The 11,238-nt window shown below is 39.9% G+C and overlaps 1 protein-coding gene across 2 annotated transcripts in view; it reads left to right on the top strand.

The window, feature by feature from the left end:
* The first annotated feature begins 2,096 nt into the window (after nt 1-2,096).
* Nucleotides 2,097-11,238, top strand: part of mxi1 (max interactor 1, dimerization protein) — a 31,729-nt gene continuing 22,587 nt past the window's right edge. The window contains exons 1-4 of one of the 2 annotated variants that reach the window (XM_031727455.2): nt 3,771-3,786; nt 4,429-4,568; nt 4,712-4,814; nt 8,791-8,820. In XM_031727455.2, the coding sequence (XP_031583315.1) occupies nt 4,496-4,568; nt 4,712-4,814; nt 8,791-8,820 (206 nt within the window). In that variant the 5' untranslated portion in view covers nt 3,771-3,786; nt 4,429-4,495. Of the gene's footprint in view, nt 2,492-3,770; nt 3,787-4,428; nt 4,569-4,711; nt 4,815-8,790; nt 8,821-11,238 lie in introns of those variants that run through there. The other variant, XM_031727454.2, reaches the window with a different exon arrangement.

Genomic DNA, 11,238 nt, shown 5'->3' with positions numbered 1-11,238 from the left:
ACAGCATGAAAAGTAAAGCCTACAAAAGTAGGCCCAGTAACCTAAAATGTTAAAATCGGTCCTGAAATCCCAAAGAGGTTTTGCCAAGCCCTTTTGAAAATCCACACATTTTGTCATGTGCTGGCGCTGGCACCTTTCAAAGTCCAATCAGGATCCCTCTCAAATGGCTTTCTTTCATTCATAGCTACCCCTCGCAGAGGGTAAAGAGGTGGTGGGGCAGGGGAAAGGAGGGACCTTCAGAGATTCCCCCTTGTGTCGGACTTTAAAGTTTCTGCTTCTGTGAACTTTACATCAAACGATCACGGGCTGCTGCTGGCTCTTTGAAGTGGCAAAGTGAGGGGGTGTATCAGGGCTTCATACAGGCTTCTGCCTCGACATGTTCTGGTTCAAAATGGACTCTGCGGCAGTATAAAAACATCTTAGCTAAAGGTCTACTGAAAATGGCACAAGATCAAGGCTAAGAACTTATCTCTCAGTTACCCTTTCTGTCATTTCAGCGGGATCAGTGTTATACTAACACAGTTCTTCAAGCTCCTCTTTCTCACCTCTCTTTAAAGCTCAGATTTGGGAATTTGTGTGTGTTTTTATAGTAAATTCATCTTAGCCTTATCTTCTTGCAGGCCTACAATGCTGCAAACATATGCATGTTTTTAACATTAAAGAGTTAGCATTTATTGTAATCCCCCACTTCACTACAGTGTAATGTTTAGGACTATGGTTAAAAGACCTGGAACAATACCAAGGGATATAATGCAGAACTCAGTAACCAGAGGCAGTATGGCCAGCTATAGATAAACATGCTAGTTTGAGGGACATTTGGACATGTCATGTGGTTTGGTCTAGAGTGAGGGACCCAAATGCAAACTTTAGAAGCAAACTTGTAAGAACAAAAGGCACAGAACACTACAGATTTCAGGAATGACTACAATAGCTACAGAGGGAATATGCTAAGGAAACTGAGCAAGTAAACAGTATGATGCAACAAAGAACTGAGTCAAACTGAGGCCTTAAATACACATGAGGTAATCAAGAAACGTGGACATGGGAGGGTGTGGGGACACAGCTGAAGCTAATTAAAACAAGACCAGAAAGTAAAACTAAATATAAAAGTCAGACTACTTAAAAGTAAAACAGGAAGTGAGTCACTGAAAAGAATATAGAAAACTTGATATAAAAGGGAAAACAAGAGCTTATAGAAAACAAACTGTAATCAAGACTCAAAACCTAATGGGAACAGAAGGTGCAAAATACAAGAAAATACTGAAACAATTGACACAAATAGAGACTAATGAATAAGAGGAAATTAAACCCGGAGATACAACTAAATTAACTAAACTCAACTACAAAAAGCAACTGCAGCCAAACAACAACACGATTGATTACAAAAGAAACAAAAAAGAAACAAGAATACAAAGGAATAAATAATAACATATTTAATAAAAAGTCTGAGAATTCTGAAATCCTAGGCCATTGACCCGGGAAGATGACTAGACATGTTTGAAGCCCAGTAATCTCCAGTACTAATCTTTGTTTGGATTTACAGATGGTAACTTTCAGTGGGAGGTTCAGTTTGAAGTATACGTTTCGTCTAAACCATCCAAGTATCGCATAAAGATCTGGTAAAAATGCTGGTGAGAAAACAGTATAGGCATGATAAACACGCACAGAGCCTTATTTATTAAAATTTTTTTTTTTACCTTTTTATTTGCTTAAATAGCGTGGTCAGTTAAGAAAATAATAATTTCCTACTTCTTTGTAACAAATTAAAACAACAAAAACTATTTTTACCTTCAAATCAAGTTTTAAATGTGTTCTCATAGATTGACTTCTGTAAACAGCAGTAGAATACAATAAAAACTGTTAGTCCCAGCCCTGCTGCTGCTGTTTAAACTCAAGTTCTACTTATTTTTGTTTAATGTGATGCCATATAAAACAGAATTATGAAACTCTTATGTAATGTTGACATGTAAATATGATTGATTGGTAAACTGTCCATGGATGCATTATTCTGTATTCCTTTTAAGGGCGGGCACAGGGACCATGCGGAATCCTTAGACTCTAAGGGGCCGGGCTCCCTGTTTTCCCATGCACCATCATCTACTGACATTGGCCACTGCTCCACATTAAACACCCTGCATTCATAAAAAAAAAGAAAAGAAAGAAAGAAAAGAGACACCATCTGACAAGAGCAGCGTCCCCCAGAAGCTGCCTCACTGCGTATTGCGCTCAGCTCGGAAGCTCGGAAACTAAGAGGGGGGGAAAATGGCCAAAAGTGAGAGGCAAAGAAGAAGTTTGAAGAGTGAGGAATTCTTTTTTGATTCCGATGCGTCTCTCTTGGATCAGCAAGATTTCGAGATGTCTAGTTGTCCTTTCAATGACGTCTTCAACTCCAAAGACTCCCACATGGAGCAGATCAACACTTTTCTGAAAAATGTACAAGTTTTGCTGGAGGCTGCTAGGTTTCTTGAGAGCGCCGAGAGGAAGGACGGAAGTGAGTTTTATTTGTGTGCTGCGTTTGATCTTTTTTCCCCTTTGCATCTGAATTTCAGGAAGGAAAAAAAAAAAAAGAGACTTCACTGTCAACAGATTCAGACAACAAAGGGTTGAGTTCATTCAACTAAGCACCGCTGCCTGCAGTAAACACAGAATATGGAAGAGCACCAGACTGATTTAGGTGACCTTACTTATCGCAGTTACGGGAGAGGAGAAAAATATAAGCTTTCGTAATTTTCCGGACTATTTTTACCTGCATTATCTGCATTATCTTCGCGTAGAGCTATGTCACTCTCCACAACTCCCAACACAGGGATCTGTAATTTTTGTGCCTCCGTGCTGCATAGACAAAGCAATATGACATAATGATTAGGTGTGTGGGTGTGAATGTTGGCTACGATTCCGTTATAATAAATCTGACCACATTGCAGCGCCCTCCAACTCAGTTTAGGATGATGTCATTGTGCCCCCGCAGACTCGATCGGTGAAACAAACTGAAACTTTATAGATAAACGCCACGGCTATAGCTCGCGGCGTTGAATCGACCTTTTAGAAAATACCCGACCTTGCATGTTTATCACGTTATAAGAAATGATGCAATTATAGATAAGTTGGCTGATTGCAGAAAGCACGATCATTCAGATGGGTATTGGATTGGCACGTATCCAAGGTAATGACACGTTATCTGGGCAATGCACTATTAAAAACGACTCTTTATGATCATTTTCATGCTTTCGCTTTCATCTAACTCGTGACTTTAAAAGACCGAAAAGACGAATTTGTATATGCATTTTTCCGTGCACAGCATTTTTCGTGCAGAAAGGTCGGTCACGTTGGATGAAACGCGCTGCGAAAGCCTTTGAAGTGATATCGACTATAATAATGTAACGTGGGAAATTTTCTACAGAGAGCAGTTCTCTCGATTGTTTGCTTCCTGCTATTTTGGGGGGCGTGTCGCACTGGCTTCCACATGGCGCAAGGCTCCTGCGGTTGGCCAGAAGCGAGCTCAACCCTCGCCGCCTGTCAAAGCCTTTCCCCAATCGAAGTCACGCTCGATAGCAACGTCACGTGTTGCTGGGCCTGGCTACAGCCGACCAAGACACTCCTACTGTCCCAGTGAAGCATGGGATTTGTAGGGCTTTTCTGTAGGACTCGTAGTCTGGCAAGAAGATGGAATTATATGGATATTTAGTAATTTAAATATGAAAAGCAGCCCTAATTAACGACTTATTAGTTTTTTGTCATACAGTTATGACGTTGTCATGAAAAGGAGCAACAACGTACCTAAACGTCGTAAGAACAATAGTAAACACAATTTTTTTTAATAATTTCTGTTGATCTGTGCACTGGAACTCTGCCAGATGTATGTATTAATTTAAACTGACCTGTTGTAGTTGCAGTTGTAACATTATTACAATCGTGAATGATTTTCCAATCGATATATGCCAGTAAAGGTAGGCTAAATTGTGAAGTTCATGGAATGTTTGCGTTTGAGGTAAAATGGACCACATTCACCAAAATACTCGATTTCCCAGAATGCATTGCACTTAGGCCGGCCTCTCCCGCCGCTGGGTCCCCGCCTCTCAGCTGAGCAGCTAAGTAAACAAACAGGAAAGGAGAGGAAACGAGCTGCAGCACGCACTTTGCTGGTTCAGGGTTCCCTCGGGGACGTTTTATATTGTTTTTATCCAATTTTTGTAAAAATTTGATATCGTGTTTCGTAGAAACTTTTAAATATTTTGATACGCTTTCTTTTTCTAAGAGTGAATTCTGGCGAGGATTGGCTGTAGCTTGCTAGCTTGCGAACACTGGATTTTTTTTTCTTTCCTTCCCTTTTGGCGAAGGCTGCTCATGAGCCAGCAAAGGCACGGAACAAGGATATAACACGTCAGTTTTAATAATAACCGATGCACTGTCTTCCCTGTAATTAAAAAGTGAACGGTCGTTGCTGCTGCTTGCAAAGCTAGATTGCAACGTCCAACACAGCAAGCCTCAGGGAAGAATGACGGCTGTTCAGCTAATAAATATCCAGCGGTTACTGGAAGCAGCAGAATACATAGAAAGGAGAGAAAGAGGTAATAACGTTTCCAAATGTCTCAGTTGGCAGTGACAACCCTGTACTGTTTGTCGGCTCAAAAAGGGTGATTTTCGAAGTAGAAAGTGTCCCCCAAAAGAAAAAAGTGGCTAGTCAGTTAACCACCAGTTTTTCTTTCAACAGAGTGTGAACATGGATATGCCTCGACGTTTCCATCAAATCAGAACACAAACTACCAGAGGCAAAGGAAATTCCGAAATAAGAAGTTCAGCAGTAACCACAATAGGTAAGACACTATTCTCAATCATTTGTGTCATTGCTGGGGAAAAGTGTCTGTTTTCTTCTTCGTCTTGCTATTTATATGCCAGTAATGAAAGTGAAGTTCTGGGATGGATGACATTGTTGCAGATAGCATGTGATCCTAAACTGCTGCCAGCGATTTATTGCAGCGTTTACGCTTTTCGGATAAAGGGGCTTTCTATGTAAAGAGACACTGACATTTGAATAACAAAAGATCGATCCGCGAACTTGTAGAGACATTTATAGTAGCTACGTGCACGTTTGACCGTCAACACCGCTGGTTCGGTGGATTTGATGGGGGGCGGGGAGGGGGCAGCAACAGGGGCTCTGCTGGCTTTTCATCAGCTGATTGTCAAACGGACTGCAGTGGTCAAGGTTAGGGATCGTGGTGAAAGTAAAGACCTTTAAACGAAAAATGTCACTTAAGAAAAGAAATGTTGCAGTGACGTCTTCTACTTCTTCTATTTCTTGGCTAAACAATGCACAGACATTTTCCCGTGATTTTAAAATTTAGTAATTTCTTTTTTTGTGGTTGACTTTCTACATTTCCCCCTAATATGCATTCTCCACTTCACTGTGGGAGAAAGTGATATTTAGTCTTATCCCCTAAAGAGGAAATGTTTCTATTTATGGCATGTTTTATTTGCAGACACCAAAAGATGGATATCTGGAGCCTTTTATAGGATTTATAATATTTTGTATAATCACTGACTTGCTGGTTCATCTTTAACTCCATATTCTATTTAAAAAAACAAAGGTGCACAGTTTGCATAATTTCAAAGCTACTGGTGATTGTTATGGAAAATATGCTTAGTAACACTCACTGGTAATGGCTGCCACATAGATTAAGGCCCTTGTCAAACACATTACTTTCACTGATGGCAGGCACTTGTATTTAGTAACAGGAGTAGGGAGGATCTCCTAAGTTAAGACCCATTGGGTTTGTGTTTTTTGTTTTTTGTTTGTTTTTGTTTTAAGTTAGGCTGCTTACATTAATCTTTCCATCGACAGTCATACATCAAACACAAACCCCACTCGTACTCTTGCAGAGCTTTTTAATATTAATGTAAGAGAAGGCCACCAAACAGGAACTGCGCATTACTCATTGTGAGCGCAGAATGCTGCCTAGTTCTGCATGGCAACAGTCACGATCAGATATATTGTTAGTCTGACACCGTATTCATAACGTTTCATAACATTTAGTCTTGTGAGAAAATCCATAAGGACACATTAATGATGCTTAATGTAAAGTTGAATGCTAGAAAAGCCGTAAGCTTTCACAATGCATGCTTGTTCTGAAATCTGCTTCTAAAGTGGGACAACTTTGAGAGTCTGTAATCAAATTGTTTACGTATGCAGGAGAGAAAATGGAAGCAAGTGGCAAAGAGAAAAGATTTGGTTTTTAAATGCTTCGAGATGTGAAGAAGCACTACCAATAAAACTGCAGGGATAGTGCTTGTTGTTCCTATTCACAGAGCTATGTTCACAACTCGCCTATTGCGTTAACACATTTTGTATTAAACACCCATTCACAGCTTCATATTGTGATGTGGTTTCGTTTACTCCCATGGGGAGCTGCGCATCTGGTAAACTAAAAAAATAAGATCATTCGATGGGCCTCTTTCATTCAAAGATCCTGTATAGGACAGAAGCCGAGTGAGCAAAATACAGGCATGGTGCATTAGCCAAAGAGATCTACAACTCAGCCATCTTCTGTGTCTGCATTTTTAATGACAAAAAGAACATCATATATACCTAAGCTTCAGTCTCAAACATGTTCTTGTTTATTCCTTACTTATAAACACTCTAAGGACCCTTTCAAAATTAATGTTAAGATGACATCTTAGAGAATATGCTAATTTATTCATTATAATATTTACATTAATATTACATTTTATTTTAACACACTCTTAGTTGCTTGGTCCAGTTATATCTGCCTTCTCGGTAGCGTGTTGAGGCTTAAAGTGATGGGCTTATCTGAATCTGTCCTCTCTTGCCTACCGTTTATAGCAGGGCAGCTTTATCTCGCTGACCCACTCCCTGCATGCATATACATGCACACACATACGCGTACACATACATGCATGCCTGCCTGCAGAAGGAAGCATGCTGCTGTTCTGTGTGGCCTTGCTGTCACTGTCCAGACATGCAGATATGGGATTCAGGAGGCAGGGAAAAAGGATTGTGATGATAAAACCCACGTAAGTTGACTTAGGCCAAATGAAAGGCCATGCTGAGATATAGTGTGACTGTGTGTGCTTGTATCAGGGCTGACCTGAAACCTACCTCATTTTCAGTATAGTGAAATAGATCAGCTGAAGAGATTTCCCAAATGTAAAAAAAGAAGTTTGGGTTCACACAAGTTCCTTGGAATCTTGAATTTTAACATTGTTCCCTAAATTCGCTTTTTTTTAAAGGGAACCAAATGAAGATTCACATTTTGGTAAAACATTCAGAGTTTGGAAAGGTTACAAAGCAGGATGTTGGTTACCAAGCAACACAGATTCAGTGAAACCACTGTGACAGCAGATGACGCAAATTATGCACTCCAAAGTATTAATCTTCTGTTAGCATAACTATTGATCTGACTTTACAGATCAGACAGTTACAGAAATAAGCGGAGTTGGAGACAATGAAAATAATTACATGTGTGCAAAGAAGTCAGCTTTCAACACAAGACTGTGGCTATTCATTTTCCCAATAAAGAACTAATTGTGTGGCTGTTAGCTTATTTTTTATGACATTTATGGAGACCATCATTAAACAAGAAGATATTATGCTGTTTTAAATGCACCAGTCATATGGTTTTAGTTTGTGTGGCTGGCCTGGTGAAGAACACAGCCATGCATGACTTCAGGGCTAATATAGTATATAAAAGATGAAGGCATGCATGTGAGCATGTAGGCTCCTTCAGGTTTTAAGCAAATGGCCTGCACTGCCTGGATTTTGTTGTAACAGTAGCTACTCAGCCTGGTCATAGACCTTGTCATGTCAAATCAAATATACTGCCACAGTTGACTTACCATACTGTCTAGCATATCCAGCTAAATAAACAGTAATATATTCATTAAAAAATGAATTCCTCTGAGTCTAGGCCAATTTTTACAGATGGAACCGCAGCATTGGACAGTCGGTATTCCCTCTGTTCTGTTCTTACCTCTTGCTTGGTCCATATTTCCTGCATGCTTATTAACAAGATGGCAAGAAAAAAAAGCGTACTGCAGTATTGATAACCCACACTATAGAAAAGTGCTTGACCAGGTTGCATCCAACAGCACTCCCCTACCCCCACCTTTTTGCCCCCTGGGAGGAGGTAGAGTGCAGTTTGTGTGAAAGGGAACTTGGCCATTTAAAAATCAGGAGGAGGCCTTGTCTCCTTTCAGTATGTTTCCACACACAGACACTCTTAGGGACGAGCTGATTCACTTTAGATTATTAACAGAGCACTGAATCCTGGCTGCTTTTGTGTATTTGCATGCGCATGCTCCTACTTTACCAGGCACACACACACACACACACACACACACACACACACACACACACACACACACACACACACACACACACACACACAGTGTGAATATAAGTGTCTGCAGTGTCACATCCTCCCTTGCATTATTGAGGAAGAGGCACTGTACCACAGTGCATTCCTGGATGTCACGTTGACATTTGTTTGTGTAAAAGCTTCAGTGCACTGAGCCTAGAATTGGTCTAGTTTGAGATTAATTAATAAATCTGTTAATCAAATTTGACACTCCAATTCACCATTCACTTCTCAGCCCATGGTTTTCTAGCTCATACATATTTAGTATTCTAATACTACCCATGTAAAGTACATTGTTTTTTTCTGAAGGTGCCCTGTACCTTTATTTTGCTTGCTCATTAAAGCAAAATTGTACATTTGTTCTCGTTTCGTTTTTTTTAACAGCCTCTGCTTTTTGTTTTTTGTTTTTTGTTTGCAGGTCAACACATAACGAGCTGGAAAAGAATAGGTGAGTTGGCAGTACATCTTTAAAACACATTTCGGATTTAATCAGACCACAGACTGCAGGCTCATACATGCCCTACCCACATATAGCAAGTCTGTTATGACCTACTTCTTCATTTCCCCTACAAGGTTATGGCCTTTTAAGTAAACGCTTATTTTTCAACAGGTCTTTAAAGATAAAAGTACTTGGGTGGCCCAGTTGGGTTCATGAATTCCTCCTTTTCTTTTCACCTTACCTATTTCCACCTCTAATATGCAAAATCCTTCCACCTTTTTGTGTAACAGTGAATCATACACAGTTTCCTTCTCCACGTTTTTGCATATAACTCTGTGGGTATGTGTGACATAAACTTCTGTCTGAGCTCTTAGTTGATATTCAGTAATGGTTGACCAGTCTAGCAGTCAGAAAAGGGTTAAAATCTAATGAATGAACTTGCCATGTGACGATATTGGGCATGTTTGAGCCAATCAAAACACATTCTTTTGTGGTAAGCTACATCTTACTGAGGTTGTAACATAAGCATTTGTTAGTACTGGCAGGCTTTTTTTCCTTGCACGTTTATGTCCACACCCTCGTCCAGATTGTGGATACGTACTGCTCAGTTCAAGTGATTATATGCCATTTTACTCTGGCACAGCCTAGATCCATTCATTTTCCAGATCAAAGTATGGCAAAACTGTGCTGGTTAGCAGGGTTATGATCTTACTTTCCACCTTGTTTGTTACTAACAGAGAGGCATGATTTTGAAGCTGCATCTCTGGCTAGGCTTAGATCTTTGGACTATCATGTTAATTATTGTAAGCCTATTTTGTTCAGTCAAATAAAATACGGGTGCTTTTCTGTTTGCAGTCCAATGGTTGTGTGCAGTTTGTGTACACGCCCTGCAATTTTAGTGTGTAGCAGACATATGTTTTTCCTAGGGTATGATTTAAAAACTTAAGGTGAAATGAGATTTAATAAATGTATTATGTAGAAGCAGCAAAAATTTCAGCCCTATATTTTCATCTAAAGTTTCTTATGTTTCTGTACTGAATTACATGTCTGCATTTAAGTTGGTATCTGCAGTGTAGGAAGTGGTGCATTTAACCAGACTTTGGGTTGGGATGGTTTACCGCTAAGAGCAACACAGCACCTTGGAAGCCCTTATCAGATTGAGTTCACTACTAGGGTACTTGCTGGTGTTTATGCTCTTTATTCCATGCAGAGTCAAGCACTAGAGGCTTTTCTTTGACACCATAAGTAACAGTGGCCAGACTTGCAGGATTTATGGTAAATATATGGAAAAAAAAAAGCATGCCTTCCATTTCATTATCTCTGAGCGTGTGGGTACAATGAAAGGATGCGAGAGGCTGGATCCATTCAGTGTAATTACATATCACCTCAGCCTGTTTTTTCTCGCCATTCTCCCTGGCAGCCTTTTCTGAAAGGATGGGAACATTGGAAGGAGAGCCGTCCAGTGATCTAAATATAGACAAGAGTTGATGTCTCATCTTGGTGCTCATATACAAAGCCACACAAGGCCGGCCGGTCGACTGAATGGCCTCAGCAGATTGCAGCACCCATGCGGAGTTGCATTTTTTTTTCTTTCAGCGTTCCACCCCCACAAATACATTTCAAAGGGAAATAAAAGGTGCCAACTCAGTTGTTTGTTCCTAAAACACAGTGTGAAGGATGGATTTGTACATTCTTTGGGCTGATCTTGTAGTAAGGCTTGTTTCGGTGGCCATGGTCATTCAGAGCAGACTTGTATAAAGCCTATATATGACAGAATCACTGCTAACTATAACAGGAGATGCAGAATAGGCGTACTTTCCTATCCTTTTTGCTCTAATGCTTTTTTTAAAGTTTGAATTAGATTTGGTGATCTATATCTGTGTGAGTTTTATGTTTGTCCATTTGCTCCGATGTTTCATACTCCATGCTATCTTCTGTTTGCATCATATATTACTCCTCCAAAAAATGATTACTTCATAAAGTAAGCATCCTAATTGTGTCACAATAATGCTTAGTTTGGATGAACAGGAATCTTCTGACTGTGCTGTTTTTGCTTCCTTTAATTAAATGGCACAGTCTGTAGAATCCTCTGAAAAACAGCCTACTTTCTGCAGAGTATTGAATCATTAGAGATGGTTTGAAGAAATGCAGAAATAAGTTAACTTGTTTAAATGTTAAAAACGATTGACCATTCATTTGTGCATTTGAAAGCATTAGTTAAGTCTCAGTGTGTTTTCATTCGCAATACGTGCGTAATGTCCAGTGAAACTTTCTATCCCGTCCCTCCTCTTTTTCCTGGCTCCACTTTGCAGTCTTAGAGAGAGATGCAGCAGCAGAGCAGGCCAAGAATAAGCTGTCCTGTACCAAGTCCGGATACTGACACCATGTTTTTTTTTCTCTCTTCACTCTTGTCTTTGTTTTCAGCTT

This window comes from Oreochromis aureus, linkage group 6, assembly GCF_013358895.1.
Source record: "Oreochromis aureus strain Israel breed Guangdong linkage group 6, ZZ_aureus, whole genome shotgun sequence".
NCBI lineage: Eukaryota > Metazoa > Chordata > Actinopteri > Cichliformes > Cichlidae > Oreochromis > Oreochromis aureus.
The sequence above is the reverse complement of the archived record's forward strand: the minus strand, read 5'-3'. Positions and strand labels throughout refer to the sequence as shown.